This window comes from Lutra lutra, chromosome 14 (genome assembly GCF_902655055.1).
Source record: "Lutra lutra chromosome 14, mLutLut1.2, whole genome shotgun sequence".
Classification (NCBI taxonomy): domain Eukaryota; kingdom Metazoa; phylum Chordata; class Mammalia; order Carnivora; family Mustelidae; genus Lutra; species Lutra lutra.
The window spans coordinates 54952319-54978474 of NC_062291.1; the positions used below are offsets into that span (position 1 = coordinate 54952319).

General features: G+C 44.5%; 1 protein-coding gene across 5 annotated transcripts in view; it reads right to left on the reverse strand.

Annotated features, from left to right (window-relative positions):
* MYOF (myoferlin) overlaps positions 1–26156 on the reverse strand; it is a 154587-nt gene that overhangs the window by 76615 nt on the left and 51816 nt on the right. For all 5 annotated transcript variants that reach the window (XM_047701815.1, XM_047701817.1, XM_047701816.1 and 2 more), the window contains exons 6-16: positions 14792–14958; positions 14003–14131; positions 11352–11414; positions 11216–11266; positions 10013–10043; positions 9414–9529; positions 8646–8772; positions 7210–7313; positions 5045–5113; positions 4900–4943; positions 1980–2062 (exon numbers count right to left, since the gene is read on the reverse strand). In XM_047701815.1, coding sequence (XP_047557771.1) covers positions 1980–2062; positions 4900–4943; positions 5045–5113; positions 7210–7313; positions 8646–8772; positions 9414–9529; positions 10013–10043; positions 11216–11266; positions 11352–11414; positions 14003–14131; positions 14792–14958 — 984 coding nt within the window. The remainder of the gene's footprint in view (positions 1–1979; positions 2063–4899; positions 4944–5044; positions 5114–7209; positions 7314–8645; positions 8773–9413; positions 9530–10012; positions 10044–11215; positions 11267–11351; positions 11415–14002; positions 14132–14791; positions 14959–26156) is intronic.

The window sequence follows — 26156 nt, forward strand, 5'->3', positions numbered from 1 at the left end:
TAAACAACAAGAGAAACATGGGCATTATAACAGAGACATCCAACAAGTTAATTAAATCCAGCGTAGGTGAGTGGTTTAGCAACACCAGGAAAACCCCAAATTCAGACCCAAGTGACATGACCCTTCTGTAATTGATATAAAACTCACCAGTGAAATGCAAAATGGCTCAAACCTTTGGGACAACTGGCAGAATCTCCACACATTAAATAACTCAAATCTCTCCAGCCCTATGGGAAGGGTGAGCTCCTCACCACCAAAAGAGGCCTGGTGAAGTCACCAACATTTCATGTTTTTTATAAAAGATGCACTTGTCTTGTGTCTGACTTAATTGGGACCAAGGCCAGAAAATCCAAGTTAATTTAGTCTGAGGCTTCCCAGGTAAGGGTTTATAGTTTAGATACATTATTTGTTTCTTTTGGGGGGGTTGGGGGGAATGCCTGCTGCCTTTTGTTATTTTGAGCGCTTTACCAGACAGTCTGCAGGGCCTGCAAGGAGACAGAAGGCCTCAGAGACAAGGCTGAAGCCTGCATGTAGCAATTTCTGGTTTTTAGTGCTTTTGGATGTTCCTGCCATATCACTAAGAAAAATGCTTCTATAAATACGTCTTGAATAATTACCTCCAAATAATTATTGAATGACTTCTTGCCAATGATAAACAGATTTAACTCACTTTGACTCTCCCCACACACATAGTTTTGGTATGATTTTTTAAGTGCTCTATTGGTTACCATTATGATTTAAACTAGCCTTTCTGTCTGGATTCCTTACTTGATAAAGAAGAGGCTGCCAGCAGGTCTACCCTTCCTCCCCTCCCCTTCCTTCCTCCACTTCTAATCTCTGTCTTCTGTATTTTTACATCAAAACGGGCAATAACATTAATATTCTGTTCAGAGCTTTGGCTTTAGGGTAAAAGAAAGAAATAAAAAAACAATTAGTAGTGCTAACAGTATAGCTACCATACAAATAATGTCTCTGGAGAGGAAAGAGTTGTGATTACATTTCTTTTGTTACAGCTCCAGTCATATGGTCCTCTTCGCAACTCAGCAGAGGATGTACAGATGGGATCTTTCTTAGCTTTTAACATTTGGCTAAAATAATGGCTACATGTGACTATATTTATATTTGAACCATATCTTTTTTTTTTTTCTTCTTGAGAGAGGAAATCTCTATTTTCTTCATATCTCTAATATCTTCCAGGTTCTTATTCATGCTATATATTGCTAGGATTAATATATATTTTAAGAACCTATAAAGTTCCCTCTTAAAATGAGGATGAGAAGAAACCCAAGTTTCTCAAGACAATATTTTGTCTTAGATTCTCTCACATAATTTACCCAATATGTTTACTATGTTGGCAATTACAAGAATTTTTGTTAGTTTTGTTTTGATAACAAAAAATCAGCTGTTGAGATTATTGATATGTTAACATTACATTTGTTTTCCTCTTACCGTCTTCATTTTTCTCCTTCATTTCCTATTATAATTTCTGGTATATGCACAGAATCCTAATGCCAGGTATAAGCAAATAGTTCTCAGGATGGAGAACAACGAAAAGAAAAGTGCATTCGTTATCCATGCTTGTTAGCAAAGTGGAGATTATATAGTTCATTGCTACCTGACATCCTTGTTCCTGCTGAAGAAGTCAGTGGAGAAGGAAGTATTCTTTTACATTTGGGTGGACTGGGGTCAATGCCTCTCTAAAAAATAGGGTACTAGCTCTCTGCATTGACACTCAAAAATTTATAAAAAAGCTATTGGGAATTGTTTTTGGATGGGAGCAAGAAAACAAGGTCTTCAAACTGTTAGTTGCCTCAATTATCGACTACTAATTAACTGTTCTGGTCATCACCAAAACAGTTCACTAGGCTCATCACCTTTGGCTTTTAAGAAACCAAGTCCATTGCCAAGTGGCTACTCCAGTTCATTCTGCTTCAGAAATTCTGCACCCTGTCCTGTCTCAGCTCTGCTGAGTGACTTACCTTCCACTTCCCCACCAGAGGCAGCAATCCTAGAGAGGTGTAGGTATGTTGTTCCAACGACATCATTTTTAGTAAGACGGTCCCTGTGTGAAAGAACAGGTGAAGGCCTCTATCCGGGAATATATACCCTCACTTCAACAACAATCAGGTGGAGCTGGGAAACTCCCTAGACCTCAGAAATCGTCCTGTCCCGTGGGCCTTAAGCTCTACTGTACGTTAAGAATCACCTGGAAACCCCAGCTCTCCTCTCTCTCCAAGCTTTGGATTTAATAAAGGCAGGAGTGGAGGACAGGAATCTGCATTTACACAAGTATATGTCGCAACTGATTCTGATACAGATGGCCCTCCACCCACCCACTGAGAAACATGAATCAGACAAGTCATTCCAGCTATGGAAACTAAGGTTTGTACATAGAGGTCAAGGGATTTGCCTCTAGCCACTCGACACAGTTGCCATAAAATGAGTGAATCAGGGTGCCTGGCTGGTTCAGTTGGTTAAGCGTCTGCCTTTGGCTCAGGTCATGATCCCAGGGTCCTGGGATTGAGTCCCACATCGGGCTCCCTGCTTGGTGGGAAGCCTGCTTCTCCCTCTCCCACTCCCTCTACTTGTTTCCCTCTTTCACTGCCTCTCTGTCAAATGAATAAATAAAATCTTTGAAAAAAAATTAAAAAATTAAAATAAAACCTCTAAAAAATGAATGAATCAATTACACACACATTATACAACAAGTGTAATATCACATTACATAGGATAAGGGCATGTATCTTATTTTATCATGTTCACATGAATTACCCGGATGGTTTAATGACTACAACGGCCTGTATCTAAGGGTCCTTCAGAGGGAGAAAATCTCTTTCTAATTCAAGCACGGACTGTGTAACAGAGTCTGGGCAGCTGAGGGCAGCTGCTTCCCTAGAACCTAAATCTTATCTGTGTAGTAGAGACAAGTATTCCTGCTACAAGTATACGCAACCGTATTCATCTTTCCACAGATATCACAGTTTGCAAGGCTGACCCATGGAGTGGTTTCTGGCTGGGCAAATGGTAGGTATAAAAAAAATAAGGTTTCTATTAATAACATCTCTCTGCTTAACTCATCCTTTTCTTTATTCTGTATAGTGGGATACCCACTCTGAAATCACAGACCCTGTGGGAGAGAGGAAAAGATTCAGTATTTGGGGGAAAGGTTATCCTACAGTATAATATTATTATACTGTATTATAGGAATATCCTATGTTCCCTATGATATTATACAATGTATAGTATAATGAGATTATAGAAAGTGACTAACAAAAGAGTGTGCACGAGAAAAAATTATTATTTAAGGATATTAAGCCACACGCATGGGTCCTGAGTCTTTTCTGTTCATCCAAAAGGATCTAGATTACATTTAAAGAATTCTTAGCTTCCCGTCAGTTGTGCAAATACCCTGCAGGATGTAACCTAAGATCTGGATCCAAGGATTCCTTAAACAGGGCCCCTCTATGTCTCCTAGTCCACACTATTGCTTCGGAGAGGGCAGACTGGATCAGAAGGTGACCACATGTGTAGTGACCACAAGCAAGTCTGGGATGGCTCCATCCACAATCAACTCACTGCAAAGCTAAGCCAGAGTTGTCACCTCAACTAGACAGGCCCACACGCACTTTCCTGAGCACTCCTAAGGTCCATGGAGAACCTTCTGAATGTTGCCTGAGAGTCTCAAGTGCTTAGATCCAGCTAAGGCTCACCAGAAGGGTTTTTTTGCCCTTAAAACCCCTCCATGACCCTCAATAAATGGTGATGCTAACAAAATGAGACTTCCTGCCCTCCTCCCAAAGTGCCCCATTGCCATAGTACCAAGAGGGTGCTAACACAAGAGCCAGATAGGTCTTGCTAAAGGAAAAACCCTGGAGACAGGCAGACTGGATGGAGGCCCAACTCTGTCTCTAACCATCTTGGGTGACTGAGTGAGTCACCTGACCTCTCGGGGCCTTGATATCTTCATCTGTAAAATGAACAAATAGTAGTCTCCAACCCATAGTGATACTAAGTGGGATACTGCAGTTAAAGCACGTGGCGCAGGGGCGCCTGGGTGGCTCAGTGGGTTAAGCTGCTGCCTTCGGCTCAGGTCATGATCTCAGGGTCCTGGGATCGAGCCCCGCATTGGGCTCTCTGCTCAGCGGGGAGCCTGCTTCCTCCTCTCTCTCTGCCTGCCTCTCTGCCTGCTTGTGATCTCTCTCTGTCAAATAAATGAATAAAATCTTAAAAAAAAAAAAAAAGCACGTGGCACAGCACTGAGTAGTGCTCCAAAAATGGAAGCCAAAGCCAGAAGAAATGCTGGTGATAAACAGGAGGATGGCATTTGACATTTCCACTCTCAAAGAGGTAAGGACTGATGACTGAATGTCTCCTCCAACTAGAACGTTACACAAGGATGTCCTTACTATGGTCGTCCTCACTAGGAGGATGGTCTAGTTAGAATTCCATCCGAAAGTTTCAATGAATGTTCTTTGCATCCAATCAAATAGGTAGCTTTGTCTATTTTCCTTTCTAAACATAACAGAATAGCCGATGGAATGTTCTGGTGATTCTCCTCAGGAAATGGTTTGCTCCATTTCTGAAGTCTGTTTTGGACAGCCTAAAATGCTATTTAAATCCTCGATTTCTTATCTTGGGGCATTTTCAGATCATTTTCTCTTTTGTTTATGAGCGATTGAACCAAGATACACAAAGGTTTTCTGCAACAGTACCATTATCTTTTTTTTTTTTTTTTTAAAGAAAAACACCCAATTCCAGGAGCAATTTATCACCTCCCTCTGGAAGAAAAAGAAACAGACTGAAAAGTAAGAGTCAGTCTACCTAGAGTAATACTCCTCAACATCCAAACATTCAATTCTTTAATTTTGAGTTAGACACAAGTTTATTTTTTTAACTCACCAGTCATATATCGTTAGTTTTATTTTTTCACACACTGAAGGAAACTGTTAAAAAGAAACAGAACAAAGCAGTTATTTCTCAGCTTATTCAGTAACTATTAAAGTATGTAGTCTTACTTTTTCTGAAAGGAAAAAAAAAGTCAAACCTTGATCTGAAGATTAACGACTTGATTCCACTCGGGGTTTGCATTTTTCTCAATTATATTTGTGCAAACCTGTAAAATCATCAGAACAGAACAGGAGGTAGTCACAAGTCTAATTTCCATAGAGTCACAACATAAGCGTCCTAGATTAGGACTCGAATAGTTTACTTCCCAGCTACATACTTAGTAGCCTGGTTGAAGCTTAATTCACTTCCAACTATTTGGTAAGTAGAACATGGCTTTAGTGTTAATCTTCGCTCCTTCTGTGCACTAAAAGTTAGTTTTCAATTGCCAGGTTTCTAACTTTGGATTAGCAAAACGATGAAAGAGTTAATGTTTCTTGAGCACTTTTTTTTTTTTTTTTAAAGATTTTATTTGACAGAGAGAGACACAGCAAGAAAGGGAACACAAGCAGGGGGAGAGGGAGAAGCAGGCTTCCTGCTGAGCAGGGAGCCTGATACAGGGCTCGATCCCAAGAACCTGGGATCATGACCTGAGCCGAAGGCAGAGGCTCAACAACTGAGTAACCCCCAGGCGCCCCTCTTGAGCACTTATTAAAGACTAAGAAGCACTTCTTCATTAGCGTGTGCACATGGGTCTTTTGATCCTGCCCACCAGCCCTGTTCCCCAAACCAGCTCCTGTCAAGACCAGTCAGCCACATCTCTCTCCCGCTCGCATCTGCTAGTAATGGCACCCAATCTGCTAGTAAATCCTGACACCCCAACTTCCTGCAGAGGCTGATCCTCCCCACCCCGTCCTAGCTGACACTTGCCCTTGGCTCCTGTCTGATGCAGGCATCCTCTCCGGCCTCCTTGCGTTCATGGCACTCCCCATGTAGCAGTCTCCGTGAGCTCTCCAAGCATGCTCAGACTAAAGTCCAGACCCTACTCTGGCTGATAAAACCCTGCCTGCCCATCTCCCCCCACCCTGAATCTGACTTCATCTCTTTGATTCCCCTAGCTTGTTGCCCTACAGCTGCACTATCACTCCAAATGTGTCTTCTCCTTGGGGACTTTCCATTTTGCCCTTCTCTCCCTCCCCGCCTCCCTCCCCCAGACCTCACATCATCCAGGCCTCTGCTCCAATGTCCCTTCCTCAAAGGTGTCCCAGCTGACAACCTAGTGAAAACCCACCCCTCCAACCCTTTGTAGCAATCACGCCTTGCCTCCCACTCTGTTTTCTGCGTAGGACTGAGCACCATCTGAAATCATTAAACCCCTTGTCTGCTTGTTAACTGCTGTCCCTTCTACTACACAGGAAGCCCCAGGAAAGCAATGACTGTCTTGTTGACTTCTCTAACCCCAGCCTATGGGGCAGTATTGGTATTTAGTAAGCTCCCAATAATTACTTCTCTAATTAATTAACCCTTATCACAATCCTATGAGAGTATCACTATCCTGATTTGTAGTTCAGGAAATTGACATTGAGAGGCTGAGGAATTTGCCTTAACTGCCTCTGGAGAGGGCTAAAGTCTGAATTTAAATCTCCCTCCAGAACTGAGGGCTTCTCCACCCCTCCCCCACCACCGACTCCCCTAGGAAATGAAACCTCGCTTTCGTAACTAAATGGTTCAACTATAATGAAGACACTACCTCTTCACCTATAGCTGTCCATGATGCGGTGCTCTTCTACTACAGAAGCCCACTCTCCCATCTTTGAGCATCTTTGTAGGTAAGAGTGGGGTTTACAGAAGTGCCTGCACCAAGAGTCTCCTGGCACTTCCCAGGGGACAGAGATGGGGCTCCCCTGCCTGCTGTCTGGTTTCGGCAGCTCACTGGGACCCCAGAAGTGAGAAACCTTGGGCGGTGGGCAGTGGAGGGCCATATCCTCCAATTATTTACTGGATCATTGTTGCCAGACAGAGAGCTCGCCTTAGATTAAGACAACGCTTGGACCTGACAAATAATCCAAATAATTCAGTGATCGTTTTCATGTTCTTTCTTGCCAAAGATCAAATGTTCTCACTGGAGTCCTGTATACTTCCCACTCCAAAATAAGCCTGCGGAGAAGTCTGCATGTTCCGACTCAGATAATCTACGTTTGTGCAGACTTCCCAAATCATCAGGGGGCTACTTTAATGAAGAGTAAACAGGAATTCACTCCAAGGAAAGCATGGTGGTTTAAATATTTATTCCTAGAGGGGTCTGCGTTTCGATCACATACAAACCTTTTTTCCAGCAAAGGAAACTTCTACAAAAGGGTCCACTAGGTTTTTTTTATCTGCATTGCCTCCAAATATTTCCTTTACCGTCTGTGAGAAGGCATCATCCACTAGAAAGCAACGTGTCACACAGCAGACATTAAATTCGATTTTCTTAAAAGGATAGAAATCACTCAGCAAAATTAACATTTTCCTCCTGTACACGAAGACAGTTGCAACAAGAATCGTTCTCAAAAGTGGCAAGAGCTAAGAGCATTGTCCTGAGGAAATCTTGTCCTCTGAGCTGAGAAAGAAATGTGTTCTCCCCACAAAGCAGAAACAAAATAAAACAAAACAAAAAAACCCAGGAGCTTCTTGAAAAATAAACCAGTAAATTATTGTATTGAAAAATCAGTCACTTGTTGAGGGGAAAACTAGAATAAAAACAGTCCATCCAGATAGGGTAAGAGACGATTCAAAAACTCAGCCTGGTTTCAACTCGGAAAAGGCACTTTAGGTCAAAATGAAGTAAGCCTAGTTTGAGTTTTTCAGAGACATTCAAGGAACTCTGGCATCATCACAAATAACATAACCAGAAATAATGCATTTAAGCAACTATAAACAGCATATCTCTCTGTTTTAACAAACTCAGAAGTGAGCTGGAATTAACAAACAGGTTGTATAATGTGAGATTTAATGTATTTACTTCATTCAAGATATTCCTGAGGAGAGATGAGGGAAGCGTTATAGGGTGTTAAACAAGAGAGGGAGCGGGTTCCCAGGGAAAGGGGCAAATCCTGAAGAGATCCACGGCCCCTAGACCGAGTGCTGCCTCCTGAGGCCTGGGGGAGGGAGCCCATGTCCCGGGGCCCAGCGGGAAGCAGATAGGCTGGCAGGGCAGAAGGACGCTGGGTCCCTAGCAAAGACACAGCAGCGTCGGGACCAGTCTCTGAGTAAAACCACTGTAACTAATTCTCTTAAATGCATCCAATATCTTGTTATCTGTACCTCATAACAGAATATTGACAGAGGACTAGTTATTGGCACTCAATGACCCTTGGCTCACCCATTTTTAAGAATTCAATAACAAACACAAACACTCGTTGTTCCCCAAATTTCCTATTTTCCCTTGGGATGAAAGCAGTTGGAAGCGCTGCCTGCTAGCCTCTCTTCAGTGTCCTCCAGAATAAGGAGATGTACAACACTGAAGAGGGAAGAGACAGAGCAAGATGGGCCAAAGGCTTAATAAGGAATGTGGATCAGTGACCAGCTGGTTGCCCCATTAACCTGGCCAGGAAGCTTCCACAGGGCCAGAATGAAAGAAGAGAAGTCCATGAAGGCCTTTGAAAAGGAAAATGTATGACAGGCAGCACACATCACTATTCGGACTATGACGTTGACACATGTGGTCATGCAGATAACTGGTCATCGGCGCGGGGGGAGAGGGTGAAGTCCATACGTACTCTGGGGGATGTCCTCTGCTCGGTAGATTTTAAGCAAGAAGGTCACCCACCGGAGGGCGACGCCAGCAGGGAGTAACAAATTACTCTCCACGTCGTCGCTGTCATTATCACGCTCTCGCTTCTCGCTCTGTTGGGGAGACACGATTACAAATGAGACAAAGAGAAAAGCAGCAAACTGTTGCTTATAAAATGAAATCGACTGGAATTGTTTCCATTAGGATTTCCTGTGCTTCAGGCTTAAGAGTTCAGCCATCGATGTGACCTTGAAATTGGTCTGCAAAATCTAAGCTCCTAAGTTTCTTCAATTGATACACCACAAGAAAATAATGTGACCTTTTGTAATATTATAAACACTAAATAGGACAGAGCTAGTTCCTAGAGTTTTTCCCATTTCTCCTGGGCACTTCCTATTTTCCCAGTTTGCTGTCCAGCCTCCTAGAAGGCCGACTGTCCCTCTTGGTAGCAATGCCTGATTCTGCAAGTGAGGCACACTCTGTAGGTGAAAGGATGCAAAGGAGTCTTGAAAACACATATGTCTTTACTGAATGAAAAACGCACTCATGGACACCAGGAAGGAGTCCAAGTGAGCTACAATAGCTCTGTCATGAAGAAAACAACAGCTTCCAAAAAGTAGGAGAAGCTGGAAGGTTGGAGTTATTGATAGGAAGCTGTGTCGCTTTTCACAACTACTGACGCCCACTTGCATATTAACTCTTGGTCCCCTTCCTTAGGGAGAAAATGTACAAGGTCAAGAACACAGGAGCTCACAGGAGGCTCATCTCCGGTTCCCAGGACGAACATGCTGACTTTCATGTAACCTTTAGCACCCGAGCTGGAATCTTCGGGGTCATTGAGAAGAAGCCATTTTCTCATGACAGCATGACCTAAAATAAGGATTAAAAGGACAGGGACACTCTGAAGATAAGCTGACAGGTCTGTGATTTCCTCTGCTGTAAGATAAACAATCATTTCCTCTGAAGCATCATAATGACACCAAGCTTGCCAGATGAGTATATCAGTGTCCTCTGCTTTGCACTAATGCCCCCCCCCGCCCACCCCGCCACCCTAATCCTGCCCTGGGGTCACTCAAACAAGGCTCTCTAAGCTCTACTCATTAGACTTATTAATTTTATTTTGGTAAGGTCAAAATATCAACACAAAACAGAGAAGTTACCTACTTGTGAACGTTATGATAATTACCATTAGATTAAAAAAAGATATCCATATTAACCTACTATTATTCATTCCTGCTAAGTATCCTTCCGCCTCCTCAATCAAGGAAAAAAATTTTATTCCTTTTTGGATTCCAGCAGATTTTCTTGATTCCCAGATTCTTCAAGTTCATGGGGAGAAAGAACATTACTTACCAGGTTCGTCATAGATGAATCCAACATCGATCTGGGAAAAGATAATTTAAAATAGCTCAAATAGATTTTAAAATCAGTGTAGTCACTTCAAAGAAAACCATCATTCCATTTAAATATAAGACACGACAACACTTCAATTTCTTTGAGAACAACACTTCCATCTTACCTTCTCTGTATCCCCAATGCCCTGCCTGACGTGTGGCACACAGAAGCCCCTCAATCAATCATTTCGAATGAATGAACTACCTAGTCTTAGAGCTGAGAGGGACCATGGAAGTAGGATGACCGGTGTGTCCCTGTTTGTTTGGAACTTTCCCCTGAGAACAGAAAGCCTCAGAATCTGTGAAATCCCTTAGTCCTGGGCAAACTTGGACTTTGGTCACCCTATGAGAATTTACGTGGCCCAATTTCCTATCCCATATTCCTCTTCCTTCTCCTCCAGCTAATGCTAGTGTTAATAAAACCATCGAATGGACAATCCGATGTGCCAAGCCCTGTACCAGATATTTTATATACTCTATCCCACTTCGTCTTCACAATGACTCCATTTTGAAGAGGAAACTAAGGATCAGCGGGTATGTGTCTAGGTGGAGGCAGACAGGGTATGAACACACGTGTGCCTGATCCAGATCCTTCTCTAGGACTTCTAGTGACTGGGAACCCCTTCCTTTGAGAGGTAGCCCATTCCACGTAGAATTGCTGGGAAGCACCTACCAAGAGTTTGTCTTTGATTCCAACGTGAGTTACTTGGAAAAGCACCCTGATTCTCTTTCCTGTTTTGACTTGATTTTCCTAGTGCAGATTTACAATAATTGGCTTTGTAGATAGGGGAGGGGGGCTGTTGGTAAGTGGAGCTGGGGGACGGGCTTCTTGCCACTGTTGCAGGGCACTGGCTTCCATCCACAGCTGGAACACTGCAAGCGCCCTGATGTGGCAGCTCCCAGGCATTCGCTTTAAGGCCCAGTAAGTAGTGTACTTTAGAAGCTGACTAGATGCAGGCCAGAGGACACTCGACGGGTTTCTGGCCCCTGGGGCATTCACGTCCTTCTGGCACTGCATCCTCAGCAAAGACCATGATGTGAACCCCTTACATGTAGCTTTGGGATGTCACAAGGTTGGACAGGCTGATAGCTGGCCAGGAACCTGACTCCTCATTATGAAAGTGCCCATCTAAGGTGAACGAAACAGACAGCTGGCACCCACCTTAAATTCCCCCATCAGACAATCGGCCCGCAGGGAGTGGGAATTATAAACCTGGAAGGAAGAAGAGCCATGAGAAGGTTACTGGCTTTAGCTGGTGGTTAGAGAGCACGCCCTTTCCACCCCGCAGCCCCCTTACCCGAATGCTGACGATCTCATCCATCAGTTCAGAAGGGGTCATGTGGACGTTGTAGAAAAATAACTGTCAAAGCGGGGGAGAAGAATAATTGAATGCTAGCCGGGGTGGGCTCAGGTTTAGCGTGATCTAACGCCACAGTGTGGGAACCCTCCTAAAAAATGACAAAACACAACTCCAAAAGGAGGTTTGATCATAAAAACACATTTCAGGGCCCTCAAAAAGGCCCCCAAAGCTTAAGCTGCTTTGAGCTTCCTGGCAAACTCACCTTCGCATGTTGGAAAAAGGAAAAACAGTTATGTAACAACTATAGTGTTTGTGTAATGAAATAGAACTGTTCATTTGCGGCCAGAAATACGCTCGCTAACCCACTTAAAAACCTAAGTTTATTTCATGCTTCAAGTCTCACTAAAACGGGGGCTTGGTTCTTGCATGCCTGGAAAGTTCGGTTGAATTCCTTACGATTGTCCTGAAAAACTTTTTTTAGCTTTTTTAAAAACACCTAGGATCCGCTCAAAGATCTTACTACATTTGGTTGTTGTGTCTCTTTAGTGTCCTTCTTTTTTTAATTTTAGAGGGAGAAAGAGAGTGACAGCAGGGCGGTGGGGGAGAGGGAAGGGGACAAAGATCCCAAGCCGACTCCCCGCTGTGCGCAGAGCCCACAGTCACAGGGCTCCGTTTCAGGACCCTGAGATCATGACCTGAGCTGAAACCAAGAGTTGGACACCTAACCTACTGTGCCACCCATGCACCCCAGCTTTAGTTTCCTTTTTTTTTTTTTTAATATTTTATTTATTTATTTGACAGACAGAGATCACAAGTAGGCAGAGAGGCAGGCAGAGAGAGAGAGAGGAAGGGAAGCAGGCTCGCTGCTGAGCAGAGAGCCCAATGCGGGGCTTGATCCCAGGACCCTGGGATCATGACCTGAGCCGAAGGCAGAGGCTTAACCCACTGAGCCACCCAGGCGCCCCTTTAGTTTCCTTTTATACAGAGCTGTGCTCCTGCCTATTTTTATTATCTATTCATTTTCTCCTATCAAGACCTGTTGTCTTCTGGAATACCCTACAATTTTGATTTGCGTTGAGTATTTCCTCACCATTAGATTCAAACTGGCCATGTGATAAGAAATGACACAGAGGATATTGATTCTTCTGTTATATCACATCAGGACACACACATCAGTTTGTTCTGTCACTGATGCTAACAAGTTCAATCACTTGGTTAAGAAGATGTAGTAAACTCGGAATTTTTTTTTTTTTAAGTAAATTCTTTTATTGATTCCTGAATTGATCTGCTTAGAGTCTCAGGTATTTGATTCTTCCCTTTTGCCCAGAGATCTAATCTCAAAAAAAATTCATTATGATGGGAAAATTCAAAGGTGGAGATTCTCCCCAAGCTCCTCAGAATGTAGCTGAGTAAATATTCCTCCCATGTGATAAATGCATCACACCTTAGGTGTCAAATCGCCCAGGAGCTTGTCCTCCCTGCAGTCTCGTCTTCTCCTCCCCAGCGAACCCCTCCTCAGGCTCTCCCAAAATCCACTTCAAGTGCCCTCCCCACTCCCAGGGCACACCCATGTCCCAGGTCTGCTTTGACACGACCTAGGGACGTGCTGTTGTCTGCTACTCATCCAAGGAGGAGAAGTGAGAAGAAGGCCCTTTACAGAAGGGCCTTCACAGAAGGGCCTTCTGTGAAGCTAGGCCAGGGTGAACAAAGGGGGAGAAACTGGGACACCAGAGAGAAGAAACCTGTTCTTCTGATGCACAAAAATAGGAAAAAGAATGAAAAGCTGGAGCTGGGGCTGGGAACTCAGAGGAATGGTGACAGGAAACCATGGTAGGGAAGGCCTGGGCTCAGAGAACAGGACATGGGATTCACGCCTGAGGAATCTCAGAAATGCGTCTCCTCAGCAGAAACCTCCCCAAACTTCATTTCTCCTCACAGCCCTGATGGTGGGGTCCTGTGGTACCTGAATGACTACCAAGGTATTCAGCGCTTTTGAGGAGTGTTGGAGAAAAGGTCAGCGGAAGGACTGCATTCTCAGCGTGGGAGGGAAAAGAAAACCCTTTTCGGCTCCCAGTTACTTTCCTTTTACATATATTATTTTTATAGTCAGGTAGGTTTTGACACCTTTAAAGAGCCAGCCACTGTTGTCCCTGTGAAAACTGTAACATCTGCTTTAGAGCTGTGACTGAACCTTGGTATTTTTTTTTTCTTTCATGAGGGTCCAGCATCAACTGGTCTTAATTGTGAAAATATGCTGGCTGTGCTTTTTTAAAAAGTAGCAAAGCAACCACAGAAATGACTTAGGCATCCCTCAGAGACATCCTGCTGATCAGAAGGAGCAAAGACAGAAGTGGGGGACCTCACGTGCCCCATCATTAGGGGTGCAAGGACCCATCGGGACAGGCAACATGAGGGGATTGTTGTAAAAACACCAGAAAGACCCTGGCAACTCTGAGAACCAGGCTGCATGATTTTAAGACTCAGTGGTTCTTAAGATGTTGAACGCTGGGACTTTGCCTTGTCTTTACCAGACGTTGGCACTCGAGTTCCCCTCGCACGTGGGACAGGGGAGAGGAGGGTGGAAGACAGGAAGGTGCATACAAATAGAAAAGACCCCCTGAGCAGGAAACTGTATGATGCCCATTTACCTCATCATAAAATGGGTTGTTCCCTTTCTTGATCCTCGTTCGGTGTGTCTGGCCACAGACATGGACCTTGACCACAGGCCTGATGTTGTTGCCACTTAACTGGCGGCCTTCGATCACTCGGACACGGATCTGCAAGCACAGGAGAGGGGGTCATTACTGATCCTTTCCCAGCGACGGGTCAGCCCCTCTGCCTGTAAGGATCGCTGAAACCCGGCCAGGGCAGGGGCGCAGGGACTGCCTGCACCCCTGCCCTGGCCGGGTTTCAGCGACTGGAGGTGGCCCGCCCTGCTCATCCCCAAGGTGAAGCAGGGGTTGGGTTGGAGAAAGCAAGCATGGTGGTAGGGTTGAAACAGTGCAGAGCTGGTCAGGGAAGGGTCAGAGGAGAGCAGGGGCGGGCTGTGGGGTGTGGATAGGGGGAGGAGCTGCTCTGATCCCAGCCTCCCACCTGGTCTTCCTGAGCCTGGGATGTACTAACACACTCCACCACTGTCTGTCAAGAAAGCGCCCAGAGCTATGAGGACGCACTACTGTGCTTCGGTCCTTTCCTCCCATCGTAGGGAAGGAGGGGTACAGTTTTATTTCTCAGAAGAGCCTCATCTGGCTTGACTCCATCTACCCCTGACAAGCAGAAAAGAGAGGGGCAGCTCTTCTTGGGTTCACTCCCTGATGCCCATTTTGCTAGCTGGGCTGCGGCTCATAGCAAAGGTCCTTCCCCGCAGCACTGCAATTGCTAGAAGCTGGACCAGATGGTGGTAAAACCAAAATGGAGGGTCCACAGGCTGTGCCCACCTGGAAGTCCTGAGGCTTGCTGGACAGTATCCGCCGGCTCTTCCTTCCTTTTGTGAGCCTCCGGGCAAGGTGGGCCTCCGATGCCATCCCACCTATCCCCCTGGGCCCGGGGCCCCGGACTGTACCATCCAACCTGTCTTCATCACCTCCGTCTTCCTCCTCGTCTCCTAGAACACCAGCAAAGAACCCTGTCAGAGAAGGCCCTCCTCCTGTAAATGTCTGAACTTAGCTTTCCTGGACTGTTTTTAGTGTTCCTGAGGTGGTCCGTGAAGGAGCTGCTCCTTGGGGACACTGACTTGGGATGTGCTGCGACTCTGATATGGTTTCTTTAGGAAAACGTGTTCGTGGTGCACCAGGGTGCTCCTTCAGGCTGTATTCAAAGTGACCAAGAGAGCACCAGTGACGAAGGGGAGAGCAATTGGAGAAGGCTCAGTCAGATGCCACCCGAAGTCACCTGGTTCTGATCTGGGGACCCAAGCTGAGGTCAAGGGGCCTTTCTGCAGTTAGGATGGAGAGGACAGAAACCCCAGGAGGAGCTTGGCAGAGGAGACTTCCACTCCACCATCCCCAGGGCTGGTCTTTTCTCTCACTTACTCATGAGGTTTCTACACCTGCCTCCTTTCTGCTTGAGCTCCTGGTTCCCAAATGCCCTCTCCGCCCTGTGGCAGAGGAGAAATGCATCTCCAGTTTCCTTGCCAAGTAGACCAGATGGTCTCATGCTCTCCCTTTGCCCACCTCGTCTGTCACTTCCACACACATCTGTCTCCTCCTGGTTTATCCTCCTAGCTTCCCTTCATCCTTGGGGGGTGGGGGAGGTGTTTCCTGATTGACAGAGGGAAGCCCCTCCCAATACCAGAGAGCCTACTTCCCTTCTGATTCTCTGGAAACACCCCAAGCGTCCCCCCTGCCCTCTTGAGCACCTCCAGTAGATCCTTCCCCACAGGGTCTCTCCCCTCTACCTTCACATAGGCACAGATTTTTTTCTCCTTAAAAAAACAAAGCAAAACAAAACAAAAAACCAACTCAATTCTGCCTACGATATCTCCCCTTTCTTTTATTCACAAACTCGTTTAAACTCACTGACCAACTTCAGCTTTTCTTGGCTTAATAGACAAAAAGTGTGAACTCTTGATAATCTGTACAGTATAATTGAAGAGATTCTAGAAGACTAACTACCTCATCCAAAAAATAACAGCATTTGCATTCCCTACCTTTGGATTCTGAAACTCCTCCTTTACAATGCAAAATCATGTAAGAGATCCAACCCATGCGGACACATTTGTCACTCACACTGTAGTAAGAGTTAGTTCAGTCAGATTGCTGTGTAGCACAGCTCTTAAAGCCTGGGCTCTGGAATCATGTGGCCTAGGTTCAAATCCCATTTTTAAACTGTGCGAGTCTAAGTTCTCAATTTCTGCTTCAGTTTTCTCATTTGTAAGAAGGGAAAAATAATAGTATTTACCTCAGCATTATTGTAAAGATAAAATTAATCCACATGCAATCCTTCAGTATGGTGCCTTGCACAGAGAAACACCCAATAAATTAAACTTTTTTTTTTTTTTAACTTTTGTTAAGGGATCAGTTTTGGTGGGAGCACAGACTACTACAACACTTCCCAGAGAGCAGGCATGAGGTGGGGTGGGGACTGGAGCAGTCAGTGGCAGCACGGGGGAGGGGAGCACAGAGTGAGAAAGAGGCAACCAAAAGGAAGTAAAAGTCCCCCCACCCCCCACCATGTACTGCTTCAGAGTTCCGCCCAGGGTGAACCCTCCCTTTGCCATACCTCATTCACACTCAGCTTACCCAGCCACTTCTATCTGTAAAAGTCAACTATGAACTCTCTTTGTTAAGCTCAGGGCCCTTTTCTGAGTCTTTCCACCCCACCAAACATAGCCTCAGGCACTGGACACTCACACAAACTTCTTTGAGTCCTGCAATGTCTGCCTGGCTCTCTGACTAAACCTTCTCGGGTTCTTCCTGGGCTTCTTCCACATCTTATTCCCCAGGTGTGACTTCCCACACTGTTCCTCAGCCTCTGCTCCTCTGACCTGAAGCCCTCTGCATCTACACTTTGGAGTCATAGACCCACAGAGTGTTAGGCTAGAGGGCACTCTGAGGTCCCCTGGTCAGACATGCCCCTCACCACAGCGTCCAGACAAGATCACCGAGGGCCAGGAAGCTCAGGTGACCTGTTAGGTTACTGGGAGCTAAGCTGAAATGAGGACCAGATCTTCACCCTACCTCACCCTAGGCTCCAGCCTGGGCCTAAAACCAGGCTGTGGGGGAAGGAGGGGCTGTCCACCTGGTTCTTCAGCATCTTTGTCAGGAGACCAGGAAACCCCAGAGAGGTCAAAGGCAGGAAGGGCTACCTTTGCTCTCTGCAAGATAATCTGGGTCTCATCTACCCCATTCTTGAAGAGCCTTCAAAAGCAAGGCTTGCCTGCCACCCATCTCAGGGTGCCAGGGTCTTAGAATGTCCCTCTTCCCATCCTTGACTGGGTGAATTCTTCAACTCCCTCAAGCTCCTGGTGAAACAGATGGTCTCTGGACAGCACCACACATGATCCTACCCAGGGGCTTGGTGCATGCAGAACAAACGAGGGGACACGGCCCTGCCTTCTTGAGTTCTTCAGCCCTGTGTGCACTACTGCGGCACAGCTCTCTACAGAGAGTACCCGGACGCTGCGGGGTGCTCCTCTGACCTCTGCCTCAGGGAAACACAGAAGGTCAAGAGCTCCCCTGCTGCAAATCTGTTCTGAACTGGGTAGGGGCTAGTCTGGATGCCTCTAGGGACCCGACAACTAAGAAACTCCCTTCACTCCTCTGGGGCCAAAGCAAGGCTTTCCTCCCCACTGTGGACTGTTCCATTTGGGGTTGGTGGTTATGGAGGGCAGCAAGCAGAAGGAGGGGTAGATTGTACCCCTTTGTGGTGCCAGACTACAAGTCCTCATGAAACTCTTCACGGATGCTCCAGAAAGACTGCAGGCACCAAAGACCCAGTTTCTTCTAGGAAATACCTTCCGCTATTCAGACTTGAGGCTGAGATGGGTCAGAGGAAACCAGCCTGAGTCATGGCAACTGCCAGCATCTTTGTACAGCCACAACAGGGTATTTGGGCAGGAAATCGTCCTTTATGTGGCAGGAAGCTGCACAGCGTTCAATGGTGCCACCCTAAGCGGTCCACAAGGAGCACGTGGGCCCTCTAGACCCTAACGCACACACCCCTCTGCAAGCTGTCTCGCTCCCAGAGGCGGGTGGTTGTGTGTTCATGCCCTGTGGTGGAGACCCAGGACCTGAGCCATAGCCAGGGGCATCTGCAAGGATGACTCTTTAGGACCACAGAGGGCGACATTATGTTGAAAGCCACCGACTACACAGAAAGTTGCTGGTTGTGTTTGCTTCCTTGTAGTTCTGACTGCAACAAAGAACCACCAACCACGTGGCTTACAACAATCGAGATTTATTCTCTGAGAGTTCCCAACCCTGGAAGGAGGGTGCTGGCAGGGCTGTGCTCCCTCAGGGCCACCATCTCATCTGATCCTCTTTCATTCCTTGATGGAGAGTCTTCTCTGGATTTTTTTTTTTTTTTAGTAGGCTCCCTACCCAGCAAGGACCCCAATGTGGATCCTGAGATCAAGACCTGAGTGGAAGTCAAGAGTCAGATGCTTAACCACTGAGTCACCCAAGCACCCCCTTTCTGGAATATTTTATGCTTTTTTTGGGGGGGGGAGGTGTCACAGCACTCTGTTTTTCTAGACTCCTAGAATGTCCTTCTCTGCCTGCGATATTCTGTAATATTACTTTTAGAGAAAAAACCTTCTTGCCTCTTACTACCTGGTGGCTCCTGGCTTCCTTGGCTTGTGGCTGTATCCTTCCCATCTCTGCCTCCATCATCACGTGGCCTGCTCCCCTGTATATCTGTGTATCATCATCTCTTTGTATAAGGATACCAGATACTAGATTTAGGGCCTGCCCTAATCCAGTATGATTTCATCTTAGTTAATTACATCTGCAAAGATCCCATTTCCAAACAAGGTCACCGTCTGAGGTTCTGTGTAGGAATTTGGAGGGGACATTATTCAACTCCCTACAGAAGCCATCTTCTATATCTTTCCAGCATGTTCCATCTATTACTCCAGTCCACAGTCTGCAGCCACACTAGGCTCCCCCAAACTATCAACCACACTACCTCCCTGTCCCCTCCCCACCCCCACCACTGCCTTTCACATCCTTTTCTGTTGACCTGTGCCAGAGTCTGTGCTCTCACACTGCCATGCTCCTCTTCACCCCTCAACTCCTTCCCTTCTCTGGCATATTGTACTCACCTGGTTCATTCCACCTCCACTCCCTCCACTGCTTCATCCAGGAGCTGAACTTGGCTGAACACTCACCTTCCTGACTCGTCTCACTTTCATTTCATGATCACACCCCTGAAGTGGACTTGTAGGACTCCCTGGCCATCTACCATATTTCCAAGGCATCTATTCAAAGTTTCCCCAGATCCTGGTCTGAGAAGGCCATTAATTAGCCAACAAAGTCAAATCACTTCACCTTTCTGAGCTTCCTCGTCTTTTAAACCTTGAACGCTTCGGATACCCTCTCTATCCTTCTCATTGCCAGCTAATGAACTTGCTTCTTATTTCATTGAGAAAACACGCAATCAGAAGAGAATATCGCCATCCTCCCAACTCCAAGTCAACCTTCCTACCTGCACCCATTGTCTGCCTTCCCTCCTGCTACGATCACTGAACTGTCTGTGCTCTCAACCTGGGTTCAATCCTTCGGTAGGTGCACAGATCTCATCTTCTCTCCCTACTCACAGATTTTGCTTCTGCATTTTCTCCCTCTGTATCTGCTCATCAGTTTTCCTTTCTTAGCTGGATCATTCAGATGTGCTGAAATAAAGCTCACAATAAAAAGCAAAAAACCAACAAAACAAAACAACTTTCCTTGACTCCATAGCACCCCCTATAGTTACTGCTCTACTTTTCTGCTCCTCTTAAGGGTCATTTGGGCCATGACAAGTTCTCCACAATTCCCTTACAAGAATGCTATCCCGGCTCTCCAATAATTACCATGCCACTCGGTCAAACCCTACCAAGCTTCTGACTGCAGCCAACATGGACCTGTCGCCTTTCTGACAGTCAGTAACCCTCTATGTGATCCACATTTGGTTCTAAGTGATGCCTCAGTTAACACTTAGCAATGGCTCTCCATCATAACTCCAGCTACTTAACAAAATAAGTCTTCACATTTCCTGAGATGTACTGTTGACTTCTTTCTAGAAGCTCAACAGCGATATTCCTGAAAACAGCCCCTGTGTGTCATCACTGGTGACAGTGATGGCTGTCTGTTTGTTTACCCAGTGCTGAAGAGTTGGCAGCCCCTAGGGGACCTTAGGATGCAGTCAACCGTGCCTCTGGCATGCCCAACTGTGCCCTTCCCCAGTGGGATGAAACTCCCTCCTTCAGGATACCGTGCTCTCTTACTGTAGCAGAAGAGAATGAGCTATCAGTCACTCAGATGTCACCAGAACTGCAGGCCAGCCTTTCCCTGCCCTCACATTCATTCTGTGAGAGCTTCCCCATGAAGGCAACTCCTAGGAGTGGCTGAAGAAGACAGACACTTGCCCAGTTACCACCTGGTTTCCTCCTGGCCTGTAATACACACCCTCTCCCCAGCCAGCAGCACCAACACTGTTCTATACCTCTCATCTTTCCACCTAGGCTTGAATTGGGCCAGCATTCCATCTAATTTTCTTCCATTCCTTGATGGAGAGTTCTTTCTGGAATATTTTATGCCTTTTCTTTTCCCCCTGGTCACAGCAACTCTGTTTTTCTAGAGTCCTAGAATACCAACCTCTGCCTATGATATTAATTTTGCTTCTCATGACAAAGTTTTGTTAAGTGGTTAAGGCAAAAGTCACTGCTAAATCAGAACGAAGGGCTGGTATCATATCAGTGTAAGTCAAAAAGTGCAAAGCAGAATGGGAGAGAGGAAGTTTCTAAGCATGAAAACATTCTGGAGATAACATACTGATTTGGCTATAATGTTGAATAATAACTTTTCTGGGTTTCTAATATGTGAGAGATTATATAAATTCATATCTGCATTCAACCATAAGCAATTCATTACCCTCCACCCCGATTCTTGGGTAAATAGCACTATATGTGCACTAAGAATTTTCTGGAATGGTTCTATACATAGACCAGAGCAAAGGTATCATGGAAGAGCCTCTAACCCAACGGTGATGCAAACGCAGGTTTGCAGGGAAATCTTGGCAGCATCTGCCTTAGATCAATTGAGCTGTGATCCAGTCTAGCAAACATTGCCCAAAGAGCACTGACTGAGTCTGGGCAAGATAATGTTAACCAGGTAAAATGCTCAACTCCAGAGCTTCTTAAAGTCAACTCCAAATTCTGCTCTCATCAGGATCTCCTGGAAGTTCCTATTAACCACAGAGATTGGGGAGGTCCCCTTCAGTCCAGCTAAGACATACTCTCTGGAGGTAGGTGATGGAAATCAGCACATTTAAAGATCCCCCTTGAGGATTTTTACTGTGTTTAAAATTTAAGAACTGCTGTTTTGTTATAACCACTTTGGTATTCTGAAATAATTTGGGAAAAAATTGGCCTAATAGAATCAATTTGCAGAACAATGTCAGAGGCCCAATCCTGGATTGGGTCTCTCAGCAATTTTCTAGCACACTGGTAATTTTCCAGTTCAGTTCTCACCAACTCCATCCCTTCTTCGACATGTTCCGTGGATCCCCACGGTCTATCCAAGAATAAATGTCTCAGTCTGGCATTTCCAATCCCTGGGAACACGCTTCCCTATTACTACACCCATGAATGAATCAGTCACTTTCATCAGTTCACCAGTGTTCCCCAAAATGCCCTTCTTGAAAAGAAACATTTAAACAATATTACACTGCCCATGCATCATTCACTTAATTCATTCAACCAATCGAGCATTTATTGAACAATTATGACCTAGTGCTAGGGACTAAGAATACATAGTTGAAATAGATAGCTGGAAAAGTACTTTCTCTAAAAATATTGTGTCCCATGTAACAGTCTGATTAGTCCTCTGTTGAGGAATTTATTATATTCAGCTCTGACCTATACTTATTCATGTTTATATGCTTATATCTTACCTTTCTATGAAATGCAAGCTCCTTGGTGGCAAACAATGCCTTTCTCACCTCTCTATGCCCCAGATGTCAATAAATGTTTTCTAAACTGAATTTTATTTTATTTTATTTAAATTCAATATAAACTGGATTGAATTTAAGCATGGTGACTTTAGTGTTCATGGAATTAAATAAATTTGAAGTGGCAATGTCTAATTGTGAATGAGTTATTGTATTTCTGTTGTTAATGCACAAATTCAACAGATGTTCTTCAAAAATAGATGTGAGATTTTAAAAACAATTAATTCTGGCTACAGGAATGTAAACTCCAGTCAAGCTAACTGATATCTGGTGAATCAAGTTGGCAAAGTAACAGGTTTTCAGGAAGTCAAGTCTGTCATCTGGGTCATCCCACTCTTCTGTTATGGGAACAGTCTTGGAGGTGAGTCAATGAAAGAGGTATTTTTGACACCACACACGTGCAGTCAAACCACCAACGCCCAGGGTCTGTAATCTTTGTCATCTTGATACAAGAGCTCTACAAAAGCATTCCTTAAAAACAAACCCCCTAGATACAACACCAAAGACACAGTCCTCGAAAGAAAGAATCGATAAGCTGGACTTCATTAAAATTAAAAGCTTCTGGTCTGCAAAAGATAATGTCAAGGTAATGAGAAGACAAGCCAAAGACTGGGAGAAAATATTTGTAAAAGATATAACTGATAAAGGACAGCTATCCTTCATATATACAAAATATACTAAGAACTCTTAAAACTCAACGAGGAAAAAACCAAACAACTTGACTAATAAGTGCACCAAAGACCTGACAACTCACCAAAGACAAAGATACACAGGTGGAAGACAAGAATATGAAAAAAGATGCTCCAAAATCCTATGTTATCATGGAAATACAAATTAAAACAATGAGATACACCTATTAGGATGACCAAAATCTGGAAGACTGACAACACCAAATGCTGGCGAGGTTGTAGAGCAACAGAAACTCTCGTACATAGCTGGTATGAAGGCAAAATGGTACAGCCACTTTGTAAGACTATTTGGCAGCTTCTTACAAAACTAAGCATATTCTTCCCATGTGATCCAGTAATCATGTTCCTTGGTATTTAGCCAAAGAGGCTGAAACTATCTCCACACAAAATCCACACATGGATGTTTATAGGAGCTTTACTCATAACTGCCAAACTTGAAAGCCACCAAGATGTCCTTCAGAAGGTGAATGGATAAATAAACTATGGTACATCCAGACAATAGAAAATTATTCAGTGCTTAAAAGTGAGCTACCTCATCATGAAAAGACATGGGAAAATCTTAAATGCATACTACTAACTCAAAGCCAATCTGAAAAGACTGCATACTATAGGGTTCCAACACAAGGACATTCTGGAAAAGGCAAAACTATGGGGACAAGAAAGAGATTGGGGGTCACCAAAGATTGGGTGGCAGGATGAATATGCAAAGCACAGCAGATTTTAGGGCCGTGAAAATACTCTGTATGATATTAAAATCATGGATATAGGTCATTATACACTTGTCCAAACCCTAAAATATACACCACCAAGAGTGAACTCTAAGGGAAACTAGGACTTTGGGTGACTATGATGTGTCAACATAGGTTCATCCTTTGTAAAAAAATGTATCATTCTGATAAGGGACACTGATGCCAGGGAAGGCTATGTAGTGTGGGGACAGGGTGTGTATCTGAAATCTGTTATCTTTCTCTCAATATTGTGTGAAACCTAAAACTGCTCTAAAAGAAAACAAAGCCCTGCGGGAGCCTGGGTGGCTCAGTGGGTTAAAGCCTCTGCCTTTGGCTCAGGTCATTATCCCAGGGGCCTGGGATCGAGCCCCACATTGGGTTCTCTGCTCAGCAGGGAGCCTGCTTCCCTCTCTCTCTGCCTGCCTCTCTGCCTACTTATGCTGTCTGTCAAATAAATAAAATCTTTTTTAAAAAATTAAAAAAAGAAAAGAAAACAAAGCCCTCAAATACATACACCGACACACACAAGCCCCTCAGGTATCCAGTTCCTGGGTTCTATGGTCAAATTAGCTTGCTTCAATTTCCAGGGGTAAATTTTCCCTAAATATCTTCACTTTTGTGTTCTATCATTAATAGTTCAGATTTCTTCTATGCAGGACCCACTATGTGGATGGTAATCTTTAAAATGGGTATTGGTGGGCACCTGGGTGGCTCAGTGGGTTAAAGCCTCTGCCTTCGGCTCAGGTCATGATCCCAGGGTCCTGGGATCAAGCCCTGCATGGAGCTCTCTGCTCAGCAGGGAGCCTGCTTCCTCCTCTCTCTGCCTGCTTCTTTGCCTACTTGTGATCTCTGTCTGTCAAATAAATAAATAAAATCTTTTAAAAAAATAAAAATAAAAATAAAATGGGTATTGGTAATCATGAACAGTGGTTATCTCCAGAGGATGGGACTACAGAAGATTTGCACATTCTGTGTTTTTATATTTCTGTAATGTTTAATTTTTATAAGCAGGTATTGCTTTTGTACTCAGAAAGAAGATCAACAAGTTCAAATTTTTTAAAAAATTTTTTAAAGATTTGTATAAATGAGAAGAAGCAGACTCCTTACATAGAAAGGTAAAGTGTTTAAAAGAGTCAATTGAAAGGTAGGGGAAAAAAAAGAGATTCTGGGCCAAATGTTCTGTTTAGGTTATTAATTTAAAGTATGTGATAGCAACAGGTGTGGCCGTTTTGCTGTTATTTCTCAGCCACGTACTTGTTGGTCTTATCTTCCCTTAAGACTTCCCTTAAGACGGGTTTTTTGTTTTTTTTCCCTAGAGTCTTCCCTACCAAAGATATCTTTGCTTAGTTGAATTGAATTGTCTTATTAAGACAAAAAAGGTTTTCCCTTGAGATATCCAACTAACCGAGAATATTCAAAGTTTTTTTAAATGCTGAAGAAGCTGGACTACAAAGCCTACATTCAGAATGTCACCCTTGACCCAGCTTTGGTGAACAGTCGTCTAATGGAGCAAAGACAGCACTTCCAGATCAAAGAACCCTGTTCATTTTTTAAAATCAAGAAATTTCATTTTGTCATCTCATACTTAAAAATGAAATTGACCTGCAGACACAGCTCGTTTCCTCATCCGCCCCTGTTAAAACTCTTTGTTTCAAATCCAAATAAAAGGAGCCCAGGTTCTGATTTATTTCCTGTCTCCATCCAGCAGTATCAGGGATTCTAGAGAACTTCTGGGAAAGACCTTGGCCAACCGCCATCGCAGAACCTGCTGGGAGTGAGCTTGCAAAGAAAATGGGTGAACTCCCAGTCCATGAACACTGCTGGACCATTAGTGCTGCTGACACAGTCTCAGAGGGGACAAACAGGAGCCTCAAGGAAAGGGAGCCTAGATGGCAAGGATTTTCTTGGGTTTAAACGTTTAGAGTTGGCACTGTTCTCATTTTTAAGAACACTCCTTCCCTCCCCACCAAAGCCCCCTCCCTCCCCACCCCCAGCTTTTTCCCATTTTTTCCTTTTGCTCCAGGGAAATCGTATGGTTTCTGAGCTTGGCCTGACCTTGGTCCATCTCAGGAGAGGGGACCTCCCCCCACACTCTCAAATATCTTGATAAGTTGCTTATTCTCAAAGTCTCCCTGGTTCACTAGAACACCACCTTTTCCTTTTTTTTTCTTCCCCCAAGATATTTAAAAATAAGCATTAAGTCATCCCAACGTGACTTTGAGCCAAGCCAGATCATTCTTTTCCAATAGATCTGATATTTAGAGGAAACAATTTGAATGTTCATACACAGTGTGCCACCCAACTGAGCTCATGACTACACGTCACCTGGAATTGTTTTTGCAAAAACAGTAATAATGATGATAATAGTAACAACAGACACCATTAAGGTAGGCACTGAGTAGTAGGCATAGTAGGCACTGAGCTGAGTACTTTATATGCCTTACCTCATTGAACTCCTGCAACAACTTTCTGATTTAAGTGCCACTATCATCCCTACCTTAACGTAAAGAAAGTTGAGATTCCGAGAGGCTAAGTGACTTGCCCAAGGTTACATGGCAAATTAACAACAGACGCAGACAGAATCTAGCCTAGGCCAGTCTGACCCCCAAGCCCTCGTTCTTTTGTTACACTTTCAGGCTTAAAAAAAAAAAAAAAAAATATATATATATATATATATATTTTTTTTTTTTTTTTTTTTTTTTTTTCTCTAAACCTGGACTGAACATGCCTAGAGG